General features: G+C 44.3%; 2 protein-coding genes across 4 annotated transcripts in view; both read right to left on the bottom strand.

The window, feature by feature from the left end:
* prr12b (proline rich 12b) overlaps positions 1-10,081 on the bottom strand; it is a 48,988-nt gene extending 38,907 nt beyond the window's left edge. For both annotated transcript variants that reach the window (XM_087837210.1, XM_087837209.1), the window contains exon 1: positions 9,603-10,081. In XM_087837210.1, coding sequence (XP_087693336.1) covers positions 9,603-9,685 — 83 coding nt within the window. In that variant the 5' untranslated portion in view covers positions 9,686-10,081. The remainder of the gene's footprint in view (positions 1-9,602) is intronic.
* A 212-nt stretch (positions 10,082-10,293) lies between these two features.
* On the bottom strand, positions 10,294-17,263 carry prrg2 (proline rich Gla (G-carboxyglutamic acid) 2). 2 transcript variants are annotated; one of them, XM_087837208.1, is made up of 7 exons: positions 16,782-17,263; positions 16,602-16,698; positions 14,597-14,792; positions 14,347-14,377; positions 13,910-14,042; positions 12,107-12,253; positions 10,294-10,575 (listed from the first exon to the last, which is right to left on the bottom strand). In XM_087837208.1, the coding sequence occupies exons 1-7, from the start codon at positions 16,801-16,803 to the stop codon at positions 10,533-10,535; spliced, it is 669 nt and encodes a 222-aa protein (XP_087693334.1). In that variant the 5' UTR covers positions 16,804-17,263; the 3' UTR covers positions 10,294-10,532. The 2 variants fall into 2 exon arrangements, with proteins under 2 accessions (XP_087693334.1, XP_087693333.1); XM_087837207.1 differs by having other exon boundaries at positions 14,597-14,769; positions 16,782-17,260.
* Positions 17,264-19,564: the final 2,301 nt, after the last annotated feature.

The following is a 19,564-nucleotide window of genomic DNA, read 5'->3' as shown; positions in this document are numbered from 1 at the left end:
CCTCTCAACGGGAGCCTCCCGGCGACCCACCAGGCTTGTCCGGATGCAGGCGGAAGCATGTTCCTGTCCAGAACGGCCGCCCGCGGGACCCAGGAGCGTTCCTCCACGCCATAGCCTTCCCAGTCCACCAGGTACTGATAGCCACGCCCCCGGCGCTGCGAGTCCATGATGCGAGTGATGGAGTATGCTGGCAACCCATCCACGAGCCGGGCGGGAGGAGGGGGCCTGGAAGGAGGGCACATAGGACTGGACCGGACCGGTTTTATTTGTGAAACATGGAAGACATCATGGATTCTCATATTGCGAGGGAGCTTTAGCTTCACCGAGACAGGGTTGACCAGGGCAGAGATTTCAAAAGAACGGATGAAGTTGGGTGTAAGCTTTTTGGATTCGGTCCTGACGGGAACGAAGCAGGTAGAGAACCATACTTTCTGGCCGACAGAGTATTCGGGTGCTGGGGTCCGGTGCCGATCTGCGATGCGCTTGTTGTTCTCTTTAGTGCGTAGTAGGGCCGCTTGAGTGGCCCGCCAAACTCAGCGACACCTGCGTAGATGAGCCTGGACGGAGGGTACAGAGTGCTCACCTTCCAAAGCAGGAAATAGAGGAGGCTGATATCCCAAGGAGGCTTCGAATGGAGACCAGCTGGTGGCAGAGACCGTCAGGCTGTTATGGGCGTACTTGATCCACAGCAACTCCTCACTCCAGATGGTCTGATTGGTGGAGGCAACGCAGCGCAGCGCGGTCTCCAGTTCCTGGTTGGCCCGCTCGGACTGGCCGTTGCTCTGTGGATGATAGCCAGAGGATAGACTGACCTTTGCTCCCAGGGAGTTGCAGAACTCCTTCCAGACCCGTGAAGTGAACTGAGGCCCTCTGTCGGACACAATGTCTCGGACTTGTATCACCAAAGCCTGGAAGACTGCAGGTGCATTGGTGAGGCCAAAAGGCATGACGAGGTACTCAAAATGTCCGAGGTGGGTATTGAATGCTGTCTTCCATTTGTCGCCGTCCAGAATCCGCACTAGATGGTAGACATTTCTTAAGTCCAGTTTACTGAATATAGTTGCTCCCTGGAGAAGTTCAAAAGCGGATGTGAGCAGAGGCAGTGGATATTTATTTTTGACTGTAATGTTATTGAGGCCCCGATAGTCAATACATGGTCGAAGGGTTTTATCCTTCTTGTCCACAAAGAAGAATCCCGCCGCGACGGGTGAGGAAGAGGGACGGATGATGCCGGCAGCGAGGGATTCAGTTATGTATTTCTCCATAGCTTCCCGTACTGGCAGCGAGAGGCTATAGAGGTGACTGGTGGGTAAAGGAGCTCTGGGTAGCAGGTCTATGGCGCAGTTATAGGGCCGATGGGGTGGCAACGACTGGGCTCGGCCTTTCCGAAAAACTTCTGTGAGATCATGGTAAACAGTTGGGACATTAGCTAAATCAGAAGACCGTGGTGGCTCTGGACCGGTGACTGATGTGCTAGGAGGTGAGGCTGCCTTAAGGCAGGTCATATGACACTCCTCCCCCCAGCCAGTAATGCATCCTTTCTGCCAAATAATTGTGGGGTTGTGTTGCTGGAGCCAGGGATGACTGAGAACTATAGGCGTTTGGGTGGCGTGGAAAACAAAAAAGTTAATCTCCTCCAAATGATTGCCAGACAGTGTGAGGGTGAGTGGTTCAGTGATGTGAGTGATGTCGGGGAGGCGCTGCCCAGACAAGGCAGTGGCTCCACAGTTACACCGAGGCGTTTTGGTAATACAGAGTCAATAAAGTTTTGTTCTGCTCCTGAATCAATAAGTACAGAAAGTGAATGACACTTGGAGTAGACAAGAAGTTTAGCAGTTAGGGCTAGATGTGGAGGAGATTTGTCCTGAATTAATCCGCCCACCAGTACTCCTACCATCACTGGCAGGCGCGGCCTTTTGCTCGTGACGGGCAGGAGGCGATCATGTGTCCTTTGTTACCGCAATACAGGCACTCACCGGCCGTGATGCGTCGCTGGCGCTCTGCAGCTGTAAGATGGGAGCTGCCAATTTGCATAGGTTGTACCTCTCCGTCGGCGCCCTCTGGTGTCCAGGAGAACCGATATTTGGCCGAGGTGTCCGCCCCTCGTTGTCCGCCCCTTGTTGTCCGCCCCTTGTTGTCCCACGGCCTCTTGGGAGCTGGAGTTCCGTGTTTGTCGACGAGCCCGTAGCCGCTCATCCACCTTAATGCACAAACACATTAGTTCATCAAAAGTGGTGGGAAGGTCCCGCATAATCAGCTCATCGTTCAGATCCTCACGAATATTATTTAACAGTGTGCTCCTGAGCGCATCCGGTCCCAAGACAGTTTCTTCTGCCAAAATCCAAAAGTCAATGGAATAGTCTGCCATACTCTGCTTACCTTGCTTAAAGGTGAGGAGGCGGAGCGCAGCAGCTTCAGCTCCGGAGCCTCTGTTAAACACAGTCTTAAATTTAGCCACAAAATCCTCAAAAGAAATCCCAGGGTCAGAGTTTAGTATCACCTGGGCGCATTTCAAAGCACGATCCCTCAGCATCTGTACAAAGAATGCAATCTTCGCCCTATCATTGTTATGAAAGTGCCGCTGTTAGCGGAAAATCAATGAGCATTGGGCCAGAAAAAAAGAGCATTTTACCGACTCACCCGTAAAGGGTTCAGGCGAAGGCAGAGGACCGTCAGAAGATGGAGTGGCTGCTGTTCCAAAGGAATTTCTAAATTCCTTTGGAACGATAAACCCCCACGTATCAGCTTAAAAACATTACAAAGAACCAAGGATAAAGGAGGATTAGATCTGCCTAACTTTCAGCACTACTTCTTAGCCAACAGGCTTCAGTTCATCTCTAGATGGTTAAAACATACCCTCTTAGATGAACCCTGGATAGATGTAGAACAGGCACTATGTAATAATCTAGAAATTTCAGACCTACCATTTATCAGCTCGAACATCAAATGACATGAATGCTTCAAAAGCGTCAACATCAGCTCTTCTCTAACAGCATGGTGGGAGTTTCTAAAAATAACAGTCTTCATTAATCCCATGCAAACGTACATCTATCTGGAACAATCCGGACATATTACAAAACAATATGATAAACTTGCCAGATTGGAGTGGTAAAGGAATTTAATACTTGGAACATATATTGGAAGGAACAGATTTTATTTCGTTTGGCAGACTAGTTATACAATATGGGATTTTTGGAATATCAACAAATTAAATCCATAGTAAAAACTTTAATCCCAGCGAAGCTGAATTACAAACACCACCGAGTGTGGTACAATTTTTTAATCTAAACCCCCCCCCAAATTATTGTCTAAAATATACAGAACACTTTCTAAATCAGATGAATCAATATCCCTTCCTATTGCAAAATGGGAAGTGGATTTATCGATCAGCTTAGACCAAAACCTTTGGTCCCAGATATGCTTAAAAACCAGTTTGCAATTAATACAATACAAAATATTACATAGAGTGCACTATACCGATCATAGGATGTTCAAGATGGGCTATATGTCTTCCAACAACTGCTCACACTGTCAAACCAATACACCGGACAATTATATCCACGCTCTTTGGTTCTGTCCACCAGTTCAGAAGTTTTGGCGCGAGATATGTGAAGACTTATCAAAGTGTCTGAAATGTAACATTCCAACTTCCCCTTTAGTGTGTTTGTTGGGCAGCTTGGATGAGGTCATTACAGAAATAAACACAGCCCACATTGTTTTTACCGCCCTATGCATTGCCAAGAAAACGGTCCTCATTAACTGGATCAGCTTCATCACCTAGTGGGGGTGGGCGGTCGTGGTTTGGTCCTGCCTTCGCTATTGTGGTTGATATGGGGGTAGGGATGCCTTGGGGCATCTGGGGATTCCCTACGGACGTTTTCCCTGGAGGGCCTAACGCGGGGGTTGTGGCCATCACCTGGTTAAGGGCTTTGGTGGCTCTTAGATGGTGTTTTCCTTGTGGCTGCGTACAACAGAGATGGGGGAGGGTCTGTGCTGGCGGACGTTGGTTACTGGCCTGGTAGCCTGGCTGCCCCTGGGTGGGTCCAGGATGGGCGTGGAGGCTTGAGGGTCTGGGGGTGATCCGACCCTGGGCTGGGGCTCTGGCTGGGCCTTGGGGCCTTGGGTCCTGGTTGTTGTGTCGCCACGGTGGTGGGCGGGTGGGTACATGGAGGCAGCAATGCAGCAACACTACATATGAGTGGGCGGAGGGAGGTTTGGGGTCTTCACTCACCCCCGTTATGTTAACCGTCGGGGCTGGGAGGAGGTGCTGGCCGTCGGATTGTGGTCTGAGATACAGGACCTCCGTGCTACTGCAGATAAGGAGGCGGTCTGCTTTCCTCCACCCCAGAGAGAAGGGTTACATCTCCTGGGTCCGGGTACGGTTTGCCCTCAGGCCTCAGGCCAAGAGGCCAGAGGCCCGGTCCTCTCTGGCACAGCCCGCGGGCACGTCACTGCAACCCCCTCTGGCCTGTGATCTGTGGCTGCTGGGTGACCTCTCGTTTGAGGCTCTCCTGAGCTCTTCCCAGGAGGTTGGCATGGTTGCCCCCCAGGTGGTCCTCCTCGGGTCCTCGTATTCTGGGGCCTCTGGATGTCTGGGGCCTGGATCTCCTCCATACCTGCTTCATGCCCTGGGGGACGGGGCTATGGCTCCCCACACTCCCTAGCAGATCGTTACATGGAGAAACCTTTTCAATACAAGCGTGCTGATCCACACAGGTGTACACACGGGTGTTCACAGACACAAACTACACCTTTCTTGGCTCCTACCTCAAAGCACATTGTGCGCTGTCGATCTTGTTTACTGCACAATAACATGTAATATTTAGTATCTACTGTTATCTACTGTTAGCTAGTTTATTGTGATGGTGCTGTATTTATTATGTTGCTCTTTTTTGTTTGTTTTCTCTCCTGTTTTTTCTTATCTCCATACAGATGATCCAGGTGTTTTGTTTGTTTTTCTTTTTTTTTCTTCCCCCCTTTCTCACTATCTCTTCTCCCCTCTATTTTTCTTTCTCTCCCTCTCTTTCTTTCATTCTTTCTTCCTCTCTTATCAACCAGTCATGTCTGTCCCGTCTGTAACAACTGAAAATAAAATAAAATAAATACATAATTATAATAAAGGTCAGTCAAATGGACCAATATGGCAAGGCCATGATAATCCACTTGGTAAAGTAAATCCGCTTGGCATCTTTCTTGGCCATCAGACAACAATTCTGATGGCTAAAGATCCAAACGGGACAGGCGAAAAAAAACGAAAAAAAAAAGAAATTAAAATGAATACTTTAACAATTCTGTTTTTGCAGTGTTAATCAGTAAGTACCTCTTCGACATGTCAATGGCTGTGAACAAAGAGAAACTTGTAAATAATTCATGAAAGAATAAAGTTACGTTGAAACCAAGCACACCATTGTTTTTCTTGTGACATTACCAATAAGTTTGATGTGTCACATGGCCCTCTTCCTATTGAAAAAACAAAAGTTGTATTCAAGATGGCCGACTTCTAAATGGCCACCATTGTCACCACCCATCTTGAGGAGTTTGCCCCCTCACATATACTAATGTGCCACAAACAGGACTTTAATATCGCCAACCATTCCCATGTTATTACGGTGTATCCATATAAATGGCCCACCCTGTATTTCTGACATGGAGCCAGGGGCGATTTTAGCCCATTTTTGGGGGTGCTTCAGCACATTTTTGGGGGTGCTTCAGCACCCCCAAAATGAATCGAAGCACCCCAAAAGATTTCTTACTTTTTTTGACAATATTTGCTGTTTGTGTGACACACTACTAAAAATATAAAAAGCATACAGCACAGTACTTGTTTGAGACGTAACATTTTAACAACAAAAGTATAGATAACCCACCCCCCACGCCCCCTCCCAAAATGGTTTGTTCCAGCTCTCCCCTGCTCTGGCTCTAGTGCTCTTGCTGCCAGAGCGATGGTGGCTGACACGCAGCGGAGCGGAGGTGTAAGTGCCTGGCTTAAAACAGGACATGTTAGCTGTATTTAACCTTCAGTTACTCTTTATATAGTTGGTAGGAGTCAGACCATGTTTCCTTTTAGCTGAAAAGCATTACATCAGGTAACCTGCAGTGTTGAAAACGTGTTTTCCGACAATGTTTGCTACTCTACAATCCGTCCTCCTGTAGTAAATTCAGCGACATTTGACCGTCCTGTTGCTCCCATTGAAATGTATACAACCTATTTAAAATCTAAAACTTTAAATTGTCTGTAGCCTGCTGTTGTTACCACTGTCCTGTTTGAAATGGATACTAACTAGCTAACTGACTGAATGCCCATTAACCTTATAACTCCTGTTGTGTGTGTGTGTGTGTGTGTGTGTGTGTGTGTGTGTGTGTGTGTGTGTGTGTGTGTGTGTGTGTGTGAGCATGAGTGTGAGTTGTGAGCATCGGGAGTGTCTGAAGATATATTGGCACAAGCCTCATGTCTCAACTTTGCTTCGTTAAGGAGATATGACGATTTGAAAATGCCTCTCATTAGAGGATTCCAGCGGTGATTTTGAACAAACTCTCCATTGACTGTCTATGGAGAGTTTTCAGACTTTGTGTTGCTCTGAGGAGATTTGCAAGAAATCTCTAACTCCCACAACAACGATAGTGACATTTTCTGAAAGCCAGCAAAAATACCTACGTTTTGATGTATAAGTTGTGTGGGTTGAGTGGAAATTGAACGAGTAGCAAGAAGTTGTTCGGACATTGATAATGTGTTCCATTCATTTCAATGGGCAAAAATTTAGCAAAAAAAATCAATATCTCAAAAAGTATAGAAGTTATGAGCACCAAAAGTCATAGCCGGCATTAGCAGAAATAGCAGAATTTTTTAAGATTTGAACGGCGAAAATCTGATAAAAACTGCGGGACTAGTTCCACGGCGAAAAACGTACGGAAGCAACTAGAATAACTAGAAAAATTTGCATTTCCTGCGAATATGCTGTGTGAATGCCTTGTAGTGGAATCTGCTGAAAAGCGCTGAAAAGAGTTGAATGAGCAGAATTTCTGATGAAAAGATTTCTTTTTCTGAAAACAGCTGAAAAAGCTAGGATTTGTGCTGAAAACATAACCCACGTCCAGCAAACATTGTCTCCAGTCATCTCACTGAGCCAAACTGGTTCTCAAGATAAAAAGAGATGGAGAAACTGACAATTCTGCTGAAATGGGCAGAAAATGCTGAGATTTCTGCTGATAAGAGGTGAAAAGGCTTAAAATTCCGCAGAAAAGAGATGAATCAGTAGAATTTCTGCTGGAAAGAGGTTTCTGCTGAAAACAGCTGAAAAAGCTGGGATTTGTGCTGAAAAGGGCTGAAAAAAATGAAAATTCTGCTGAAAAGAGTTAAAAAAGTTTAACTGTGAACTGAAAGAAATGTTGCCATAAGCGGGATTTGAACTCCGGCCTCCCAGTCTGAGAATGGCTACTCATCTCACTGAGCTAAAACAGAGCTCAGCCCAACACAGCCTTGCGGGGTGGGGTGGCTGTAACTCAGGTGGTAGAGCAGGTCAGCTACTAACTGGAAGGTTGGTGGTTCGATCCCAGGCTCCACCAATCTGCATGTCAAGTATCCTTGGGCAATGCATCCATTGGAGTGTGAATGTGTATGAATGTTAGAAAAAGTTCTTGGGTGAATGAATTAGTTGTATGCGCAGAGTAAAAATGTGTCTATTATGCTATATAAGAACCAGTCCATTTACCATTTACAGACTTGTGAAGAAACATTAGTCATGCTATTAGCTCCAGTCAACAGATGTCTTATTATGTGTCTATTATGAGTGGCAGGCAAACAAGGAGGTGCTGCGTGCACCCATTTCACTCTAGTCCCAGGAGGAGACTAATCCTGAGAGAGGAGTCAAATACAGCATCTCGGGGGAAACAAGTGCTTTTCAACGGAGAATGATTTTTTTTTATTTCACTGAAGGGATTCACTGAAAAGACACTGGGAACAAGTGTTGTCTGATGTAATGTTTACACTGTGAGACACTGAAAGGCTGCTGTGTACGTTATTACATGAACATGGACATTGACTGTGAACAAGACTTTACTTCTGACTTTATGTCGTTACATTTAAAATATGAAGACAAATATTATACACATGATGGCATAAGAATCAGTCTTTTACCTTATCTGTTTTTATAAATCTATAAATAATCTATTCAAATCACAGTCACACTACCATACTTAATAAGAGCCGTTGCTAACAGAGAAGCAGTGTTGCCAACTCCTCAGTAAGGAAAATCGCTATTGGTTGTCCTAAAAGTCGCTAGAAGTCGCTAAATGACGTCATCACCTAATTTGCATAATTGGTCATGCTAATATAATTGTAACCTACGCTGCTGGAGAGAGAAATAACATCGTGGACGAGACATAAAGTGAGCAAAAAACATCCTAAATGCATTTAGAATTTATTTAGAACTACAAATTAAATTTATTTTAGCAATTATTGTTTTTTTGTAATGTCACAATTCCAACCCTGCTCCTTAATCCGGGCTTGGACCGGCAAAGGTGACCCGAAATAGGCACTCTGGTGGAGTTACTTTGTGTGTGTGTGTGTTTATAAGTAGTTTTAAACCTGATCCACAAAACAGCATAAGAGTAAAAGAAGAACTGACTGCGCTACAGCACCCGCTGCTTGGTTAGAGTAAAAGCGATATGCGCTTTCACGTCTTTTTTTTAGCGACTTTTCTTGGGGGAAAAAAGCTAAATATAGCGACAAAGTCGCTAAGTTGGCAACACTGCAGAGAAGCGCTCTAAGACTGTTGTTGTTGCCAAGGCAACCACTAATGTGCAGCTAGGCTAACAGGAGCTTGCTAACTTTAATAAGACGTTTATACAACAGCACAGCCATATAAGGAACCAGTTGATCACTGCCTGCAGCGGAATTTCTTTGCTTTTTCTTATTTAAGATTGAAGTCACCGCCTTATTGGGCAGGTTGGTAATCTGTCTATGACGGGGACAGGCTGCATGCTGTCTGCTCCGGAGAAATGTAGTCAGATACTGGGTAATGCTCAAGATGCCTAATGACTAGTGGCTAATGTCAGCTTAATAGTAGCTGCCAGCCTGCATGTTGTAGTCAAACAACCGCCCTGAGTTCTAGATATTGTTAATGAATTAGTTTCTCTTTTACAGTTAACTGGCAGCGGTAATAGTACGTTAGTTTCACTGAATAAAGGCTCGTGTATACATCCATCACTGCCCTGTGTTTGGCACAGTGTTTAGTTTACATACACGCTGTAATGTGTGGACGATGCCCGGTGGCTGTCATGCTTTTGTTCGTGTGCAGCGGAGACAATGCAGTGCTGTAACACTGATGTACATGTGTGTGTGTATATGTGGGGGGACTGTTTTGGTTTTTTCAATAACGAAACCGTCCTCTACCAACCCTCGGTTCACCCCTGTCCTCCGCCCGTCTCCGCATCACTGTTAACCTTCCCCCCAATGAAATGACGGCTGTACCTGAGACTGGTGGCCGTGCAGCCGGGCTAAACACTCGGCGCAGTCAGCGCTATGCCACGGCATCGTCAGAGCCTCTTAAGCTTACCGGCAGTCAGAAAACAACGCTCCCCATGCTCCGGCCACCGAAGCTTACCTTGCTTTGGCCGATCTCTCGTAACTCCATCCCGTCCCAGTCCCCAGATCTCCGAAGCCCGAAGCGGGATAATTCCTCTCCATGAAAGAAAGAGCTGGATGAAGATGCACAGATAGTGAGGGGGAGGGAGGGAGGAATATCTTCACTTCCCGATTCTGTTTATTTCTCTGCTTGACAAGCCTGTAGACTGAGAGGAGTGGGGACCGGGGGCGGTGTGGGGAGCCGCGGCAGACAGGAGCACCCCCTCCCTCCCTCCTCTCCCCGTATATTTAACTGTCTATTGTCTCTCGTGTTAAGCCGATGGGCCGCAGAACAGATGCTCCGCGTCGCAGCTTTAGTAAGAGAAATTATATCTACACTGCTCCGATAGCTGCTGCTTACTCGCTCTTTTCGCGTTTTGTTCACATGACGCCATTTTTAAGAAGAATGACTTGGCTGGCGTTCATCGCCTTCCCTCTCTTACACACATGCACGCCTTCGCAGTGTGCTGTAGACAAGTGTAAAAACAAAACAAAAACTAAGCTTCTACAGCAGTTTTACCTTCCTATGACAAACAACACACACACAAAGCCTGCAACCACGTCCAGAAGAACTTCCTCGTGATTCTAATTTAATCTACTACTTGCATGCTTATTTGCTGGCTTTGCAAGTCACAACAAGTTATACAATGACTGGAGGCATGTGAAATTGTTACATGATTTATTATATAAAATGTATCTTGGTTTTTCTTGAAGAACACAAATGCACAAACACAGCACAAAAACAAACAGTCTTAAGTGATCAGACTAGTGACAAATGATTAGGTAGTGTCCACTTTGGGACTGTCTTTGAACTGCACTCCTAAGAAAAATATGTATATTTTAAAAAAACAACCAGAAATTTTCCCCAAACCATCAGTGTTAAGGTTTCACACAGTGACCTGCAGGGCTTTCATTCACTGTCACCTGGATCAGCAGATACCGACGGCGCACCCCTGTGGTCAAAGACAGGAAGAAAAACTTTGTGAATAGCAGCATGATCAATGAACGTCCAGCTGTTTCCGTTCCTATAAAAAAAGGCATAGGTTTTTAGAAAGATGGGGGTGCAGTTAGTTTGAAAGCAAATAAGAGAACTGAACTATTTGTGCAACATCTCTAAAGTTAGAAATATCCTGTCTCAGAGTGACGCTGAAAAACTAGTTCATGCATTTATTACTTCCAGGCTGGACTACTGTAATTCATTATTATCAGGATGTCCAAAAAACTCCCTGAAAAGCCTTCAGTTAATCCAAAATGCTGCAGCAAGAGTCCTGACAGGGACTAGAAAGAGAGAGCATATTTCTCCTGTTTTGGCTTCCTGTTAAATCCAGAATTCAAAATCCTGCTCCTCACATACAAGGTCTTAAATAATCAGGCCCCATCTTATCTTAATGACCTTGTAGTACCATATCACCCTATTAGAGCACTTCGCTCTCGCTCTGCAGGCCTACTTGTTGTTCCTAGAGGATTTAAAAGTAGAATGGGAGGCAGAGCCTTCAGTTTTCAGGCCCCTCTTCTGTGGAACCAGCTTCCAGTTTGGATTCAGGAGTCAGACACTATCTCTACTTTTAAGATTAGGCTTAAAACTTTCCTTTTTGCTAAAGCATATAGTTAGGGCTGGACCAGGTGACCCTGAATCCTCCCTTAGTTATGCTGCAATAGACGTAGGCTGCCGGGGATTCCCATGATGCATTGAGTTTTTCCTTTCCAGTCACCTTTCTCACTCACTATGTGTTAACAGACCTCTCTGCATTGAATCATATCTGTTATTAACCTCTGTCTCTCTTCCACAGCATGTCTTTATCCTGTCTTCCTTCTCTCACCCCAACCAATCACAGCAGATGGCCCCGCCCCTCCCTGAGCCTGGTTCTGCTGAAGGTTTCTTCCTGTTAAAAGGGAGTTTTTCCTTCCCACTGTCGCCAAAGTGCTGCTCATAGGGGGTCATATGATTGTTGGGTTTTTCTCTGTATCTATTATTGTGCGATCTACTGTACAATATGACTGTTGTTGTGATTTTGAGCTGTATAAATAAAATTGGATTGAATTGAATGTGTGATTGCTTTCTTCATGCCAACACACACATTTGGTATTGTTTGAGGTATCATTTCATTTTTGATGTGCACATACAACACGTACCATACACTTGCAAACACCACTGCATACACCACTTTACACCACTCATATACATATACATGGCATACAAATATTTCACATTTGTATGCCATTTCATTTATTGTAAACATGAGTACATTTGACAGTTAGATCAAGCACTCATCTGCAACCTGCTTGCTTTCCCTTCTTTGTAATTGTGTCTTTACTCAATCAGTTTCACTTGTGTTGAATTTGTTACACCTGTTTCCAATCAGTCACCTTCCCGTGTATAAATACACAACACGTGTTGTGCTTCTCTCACCAGAATGTCTTAGACCTCTTGGCAGTCAGTCTTTCCAGTGTTCCTTGTGTGTGCACGCTTTGCCTTCCACTTACCCTGAATATGGTGGTGGTGGAGCATCGTGCTGCCCACTGTGATTCAGGGCATCGTTGTAGCTAGGCAGACCTGGTACAGTGATCCCACCTAGGGGCACCATCTCCGGAGCTGATGTATGCCCATCTACTGCAATTTGTACTGGAGGTCTGGAACAGCACACAGCACAACACGCCAATTTTAAACCCCTTTAGTTGCTGTATTTCTAACAAACAAAAATAAAAACGTGAAAATGTTTATACACTATATTGCCAAAAGTATTTAGTCGTCTGCCTGTATTTGGTCATGTAAACTGGGCTGATATCCCATTTCTAATCCATGGGTTTAATATGATGTCGGCCCACCGTTAGCAGCTATAACAGCTTCAACTCTTCTGGGAAGGTTTTCCAGAGAAGGTTCAGGAGGTTTCGACCATTTTTCCTGAAGCACATTTGTGAGGTCAGACACTAAGCATGTGCCCTGCCTTAGGTGCCACCTATTCCTAATCCTTATATGTATAACTGAGTGATTTGCATAAATTAGTGCTATTTCTTAAATTTGTAAAATCTGTGACAAATTGTATTGTTTAAATTTTTTAGTCTGTTAGTGTCTTGGAGCAACTGTAACCTCCTACATCAGAGGTCCCCAACCCCCGGGCCTCGGACCGGTACCGGTCCGTGAGTCGTTTGGTACCGGGCCGCGAGAGTTGAGGCTCAGGTGTGAAATGTATAGTTTTCAGGGTTTTTATCGGTTTTCAGCGTTATTTTGTTATCGTTTTATCGTTTACTCGGTTTTCCTGGGTCTTTTCACGTGTGTTATGAATAAATCTTCTTTTTTTGGTACTGGTACTAGTTTTATTTTGTTGTATTTATCCGCGACACCTTAAAGGCCGGTCCGTGAAAATATTGTCGGGCATAAACCGGTCCGTGGCGCAAAAAACGTTGGAGACTGCTGACCTACATCATTTCCTTAGTGATCAATAAAGTTTTCTGATTCTGGATGGAAGATGAACAACTTTAATAATTGACCAACGCGTTTCGGCTTGTGACCCTGATGAAGGCCACAAGCCGAAACGCGTTGGTCAATTATTAAAGTTGTTCATCTTCCCTTAAGTGTTGCTGGAGTTCCTGCATTGTGAATTCTTTCATCCTCTCTATGCACCTTGGAAGTAGGAGAAGTTGTGCCAGAAATCTTTGCTGTGATTCTGGTACAGCTGACTCTACTCACCATTAAAGCAAAAGTACTTAGGTCCAAAAAAGGAGATTTCTAGTCCCAGTGAGCCTTGATGGGGTGACTGTAGCTCAGGAGGTAGAGCAAGTAATCAGAAGGTTGGTGGTTCAATCCCTGGTTTCTCTGGTCGACACATAGCCACATATCCTTGGACATGCATCCATACTACGAATGTGAGTTCTGTATTTTTCTGTCATTTAAAGTTTTTTGACTTACTTCAATTTTTAGTGAGCCATACCTGGGTTTTGTTCTTTCATTTTTTAAGGTGACAGTGGTTTGTCCGTCTCTTTTGGTTTAATTACTAATAAAATATTAATAAACTTTAATAAACATTTCTGCCTTCATGTCTCCTTTTTTCAACCCGGACACTTTGTGTTACTTTCCCACATCCCCTGGACCTTTAAGGGAAAAATAACAGTAAATAATTATAAGTTTGCACAAACTCTGGATTAAGATTAAGGGATTAATATTGCCTTCTTGTCTACTTTGTATTTTTTTTAATGGTCTACTGGTTTTTAAAAGACTTTACTGGGAAATGTTACTGGTGTCAGTTAGGGTGCTCTGTTACCAAATTATCCACATCGGGGTAAACTTACCGGCCAGACCTCCGTGCACCCTTTTTCTTGGCTTTGTAGCAGTACACTCCCAGCACCGCGACAATTACAGCAGACACTAGTACAGCCAGGATCCCTGCCACCAGACCTGACACGTCCAGTCTGTTTGTACTACCTTCAAAGACAAACATCATCACCTCACTCAAAAAACGTTTCTTCAATAGTTCTCATGTTACTCAGTCAGACAATCTGTAGCCAATCACCACAGCAATGACTTCAATCGTGATACTGTTGTAGGTTTGAAGACGTAGATAATACAGCAAAATTGGAAAATATACATTGAAACACACAATCAACAAAAAATAGCAATATGGAAAAAAGAAACTGTTGTCCCAACTACTACAAAAATACATTCATCATTATTGTGCACATTTGAACAATGAAATGAAAAGGTTAGCATAGTAATGCTAAAGTATTACCTTGATTGGTGTACGTTTTCCAAAATTTTTCCTAGAAATGGAAGCAAATGAGGATTAAATGAAGAGGTCACCTTGAATAAGTTAAGTCAAATCCCTCAAATACTAAGAGAAAAGGTTTTGTATTTTGAATATTTAAATAAAAAACACGTATATTTAGGTGATAAAAGTGTAAATAACTGTTAAATTAAACTGATAGTTTTTCATTCTAAGACTCCAGATTAAAAAAGTTCTACAGTCAAAGAAGAGTCACCGTCTTCGCATTGTCCTCAAAAATCTCTCTGGCTTCCTCGTAGTTGCAAATCTCTTCCATGCACTCCCTCTCCATATCACCAGGCACAACCAGCTCAAAGTCCCAGCTGTTATAGAGCAGTGAACGGGACAGGAAGGATGCAGCTTCTGTCTCATCCACCAACACTGGATCTCCTACAGGGTGTAGTTCATTGTCACTGATAATCAAAAACATAACTCATACGGACATCACAAGTCAAACTCTCTAGTCTGCTGTCTAAGCTCCAGATTTCCCGTAGTATCTCTGACCTCTCATGCATTCTCAAATTTACTCAGGGAGCTTCAGCCATCAGACCCCACCAAACTCTCCTCAGACAGTGGGGTACTGGGCTTTTCTGTGATTCTGTTTAAAATCACAAAGCTGGTTTTGACTGCTCCGTCCCTGGATGAGTAACGCTTGGTAAAAAGTCCCTGTCGCCTTCGAGCTCAGATGTCCATTTCTGCTCTTCGTTAGTCAAGTTCTTGTATTCCTGTGCGTGCTTAGTCTAGTGATGGTGATTCAAATTGTAATCCTTAAAAACTCTTGTGCTCTCCACAAACAAAGCACACGATTTTACCTTTGACTTCAGTAAACAAGTACTTATAAGAGCATTTCAGGAGCTCCAAATTCACATCTCTGATAACCGGTTCCAACACATTTACAGTGAAGCGGCATTTTCTTGCACACACATATGTAAATGTTAAAAAAAATAGCCGTCAACAACAACGTTGTGTTATGATTTCACACAAAATCACAAAAAACAAACAGAAAAAAAGTGAAAGCTGAGAGTGTTTGGTGGCTGAAACTGGACAAAACTGGATTATTTACGTTTGAATCCTAATTTTCTGTGGAGGTCCATCATGGACCTACTTTAACGCCAACGGGAGATTTTCAATGTGTTAGCAGTCTCCCTATCATTAGAAAACCACACAACTTCTAAAAATGTATATTATGAATTATAATTGTAATTATTATTATTATTAATGTTGTTGTTGTATATTTCTGAAACTTCTGATCTAATGAAGTTATAATTCACACACACGCTCACGAAATGAGACCACAGAAGATTAGAAAATGCTGCCTGCTGTGATAAGTCTTCTGCTGCAACATTCAGATGGTAGCGTGGTATTAAGGTATCTGTGAAAGATCCTTTCAGGATTCTGCTTCCTGTGGTGCTCGGTGCTGTGGGACTGTTAGTTCCAGCTGACCAACGTTTAGTTTCACGCACAGCCTACCTGGAGATCCATGCTGACAACCACAGTCACTCCAGTGGAGCATCTTAGCGATGTGGGGGAATGAGACATTTGTATTGTGGATATGTGGATGAACACCTGTGTGATGCTAATGTTTCCAGTACTTTTTTTCAATCGGTACCACAAACAATCCAAGTGAGCTGTGAACGCCGAGCGTACTAGAAAGATAAACCTAATGTGAGTCATACAGGGAGGTAGGATGGAGTGATTGCCTTTCTCCTCCTCACGGCGCCCCTGCTCATCACCACTGTGTTTGTGTGCTAAAAGAGAAATCACTTCCTTGTAATGAAAACTGATTCTGAAGTTCAACTTCACCAGCTCATCTACACAAAGCAGAATGTATATATACCGTATATATATTTGTAGATAGCAGCCGTGGCCGTTTGTCTTGAAACTCTGTAATCTTCACATTTCAAAATTTTGACTTTATTCTCACAATAATGTTTTGCTTTTTTCTTAATGGGGCCCTAATACTCCTTCATAGGAAAGGCAGTGGTGCTATATAGAATTTGTTTTTATTGTTATTTATTCTAAATTCTGCTATCAAGGAGCTGCTTCTAATTTCACTTAACATCTGATGTTTAATGTCAATAAACTACTCAGATTCACAGAAGAACAGTTTGGTTTTCCTCTAGTCGTCCTGTTGTTGCAAGGCAACTGAAGCTCGGCACCTTACATTACCACAAATTATAAAGCACATTTTTATGAAGTGACAGGAGACAGGTGTGGGTTACCTGGTTGGTGTCTGTAGGTGACGGAGCAGTGGGCCATCTGCACGAGGGACAGTCCGTTCATCCACAGCAACAATAATGCGGCTATCGAAGCACAAAACTACACAGAAAGAAGTGCAAGAGCATCTGTGAAAACACTTGTAGTGAGAAGCCCGAGTATGAACATGGTCCTCCAACACTGACCTGTCCAACACAGCTGCTCCATTTGGCTCCAGTTTGTTCCATCTGTCAAAGCTTTCTTGAAGAAAAACAAACGTATTTCTCTTGGTTTCACCAAAAACAGAGCTAATAGTTATTCCACTTCATTGCGCACTTTATTGCGCTGAGAGGATCAGGAAATAATAAACCTGTCGGACAGCATTGCACCTGGAGGGAGGAACCTCCACAAACCGGTTTCACTGTTTACTCAAAATATGCGGTCTATGTCCAACCTGAGGAAACATGTCCAACAGACAAGCAACACACGTCTGCCTTGTAACTATAGAAGCGAGTGTAGAAACAGCCTTTAACCTTAATGACAAGTATCTAGGACTGCCGTGCCAAGCTAGGGTACCCCCCATCCCCTGCGTCGGGAGCGCGCACAGGGCAGGGAGCGCGGTGAAGTTTTACTGAAACAAACACTGTCGGTACGTCACGGCAAGAAATGATACATTTATTGTTCTCATGTGGATTATTTCAACAAACCGAGGACGGATAATCACGTCTGCGTGGACTCTCAGCGAGTAAACCCCCGTGTTCGTCTATAGAAACACGCCTTGTTTGGCCATATTTTACATATGTGATCATCACTTAACAAGTTGTTAACCAACAACATGCAGCTCCAGTCATCGCTTGTAACATCAGCTCCAAAACGCCACGGCAAAAACCGCAGGGTGACGTCACCTGTCTGTGGGCGTTAGATTCATTAACAATTAAATACCATATACATATTTTAAATACCAAATAAAGGTGGATAAATACAACAAAATGATACGACCAAGATAAAAACTGTGGTATTTTGTAAATATCATAATAAACTAATTCACTGTGTAATTGTGTAACTTTTTTAGCAGCGTCCTCCTGAAATGCGCCAACAACACTGAGAGTAACATCCTCCTCTCTGCCCCTTAATGCTCTCTGGTCGCTATGGTAACGCGTACATATTTCTTTCAAAATAAGACACAACTACAACACGTGAAAGACCCAGGGGAACCGAGTTAACGGGGAAAAACCCTGAAAACCATACATTTCACACCCGAGCTTCAACTCTCGCGGCCCGGTACCAGTCCGTGGCCCGGGGGTTGGGCAGTGCTGGTCTAAGGAGCTTGGAGGGAAAAGCATCTGGACTTCTCCCCAACAGTTGCCCATAGTGGACCTCATCACAGCCACAGAAACCACCATAACGATTAATAAATGATCACAAACAGAAACAGAGCTGAAAGTTTCAGCCTACCTCCCCAGTGCTAAAGTCCCTCCATGTAACCTCACAATACAAGAGAAGAAGGCCGTCGCTTCCCTGAGCAAAGACCACAACATCACCATATTACCAGCTGGCAAGGGAAGGTGCACTGTTGTTCTAAACACAACGGATTACCACACAAAGATCACTACTCTCCTCAGTGACAACAATGCCTGCAAAGCCTTAAAGCGAGGCCCCACAAGCAGCTACAAAAAGAAAGTTATAGCTTGCCTTCAAGACTTGAAAAAGGACAAAATCATTGACCGCCTTACTTATCACCGCCTTTACCCAGGGGATGCCATACCCTGCATTTACGGACTTCCTAAAATCCACAAGGAAGCTGTCCCACTCAGACCCATAGTCAGTAGCATAAACTCAGCCACTTATAACATTGCAAAACACCTTGCTACCATCCTTGCTCCTCTCGTGGGGAACACCCCACACCACATCAAGAACTCCACCGACTTCACTGACAAGGTCCAGAAACTTACCCTGGATCCAGATGAAACCATGGTGTCCTTTGATGTAGTCTCTCTCTTCACTTGCATACCCACCACGGAGGCCGTGGAGACTGTCAGAAAACGACTACAAGAAGACAGCTCCTTGGAGGACAGGACCAACTTCACACCCGATCAGATTTGCACACTGTTAGACCTCTGCCTCACCACTACATATTTCAAATACAACGAAGGCTATTACAGATAAAAACATGGCTGTGCCGTGGGCTCCCCCGTGTCACCTATAGTAGCCAACCTTTACATGGAGGAAGTGGAAAGGAAGGCTCTTGGCTCTTTCAAAGGAAGAGTACCCAGCCACTGGTACAGATATGTAGACGACACCTGGGTCAAAATCAAGACACAGGAAGTGGAATCCTTCACTGCGCACATCAACGCTGTGGATAAAAACATCAAGTTCACCAGGGAAGACACAAAGGACGACTGTTTGCCTTTCCTGGACTGCGCTGTGCACATTGAAGAGAACGGCAACCTCAACATCGAAGTTTACCGGAAGCCCACACACACGGACCAGTACCTCCTGTTTGACTCCCATCACCCTCTGGAACACAAACTTGGAGTAATCAGGACCCTACACCACCGGGCAGAACATGTTCCCTCTAAGCCTGAAGGGAAAAAGAAGGAACACACACGTAAAGGCAACAACATTGTCATCCCCTATGTAGCTGGTGTATCAGAGAAACTCAGGAGAGTTTTCTCCAAGCATGACATCCCGGTGCATTTCAGACCCAGCAACACGCTCAGACAAAAACTGGTTCACCCGAAAGACAAAACTCCAAAACACAGACTTAACAATGTGGTGTTTGCTGTACAGTGCAGCGAGGAATGCCCAGACCTCTACATCGGAGAGACCAAACAGCCACTTCACAAGCGCATGGCACAACACAGAAGAGCCACCTCCACAGGACAAGACTCAGCTGTCCATCTGCATCTAAAGGTCAAAGGTCACTCTTTCGAGTATGCCAATGTTCACATTTTGGACAGAGAGGACAGATGGTTTGAAAGAGGAGTGA

Source organism: Neolamprologus brichardi, unplaced genomic scaffold (assembly GCF_056152115.1).
Source record: "Neolamprologus brichardi isolate AB-2024 unplaced genomic scaffold, ASM5615211v1 NODE_ptg000031l+_length_7269946_cov_1, whole genome shotgun sequence".
In the NCBI taxonomy this organism is placed as follows: Eukaryota; Metazoa; Chordata; class Actinopteri; order Cichliformes; family Cichlidae; genus Neolamprologus; species Neolamprologus brichardi.
Note: the sequence above shows the minus strand (reverse complement) of the source record. Positions and strands in the feature narration are given on the sequence as shown.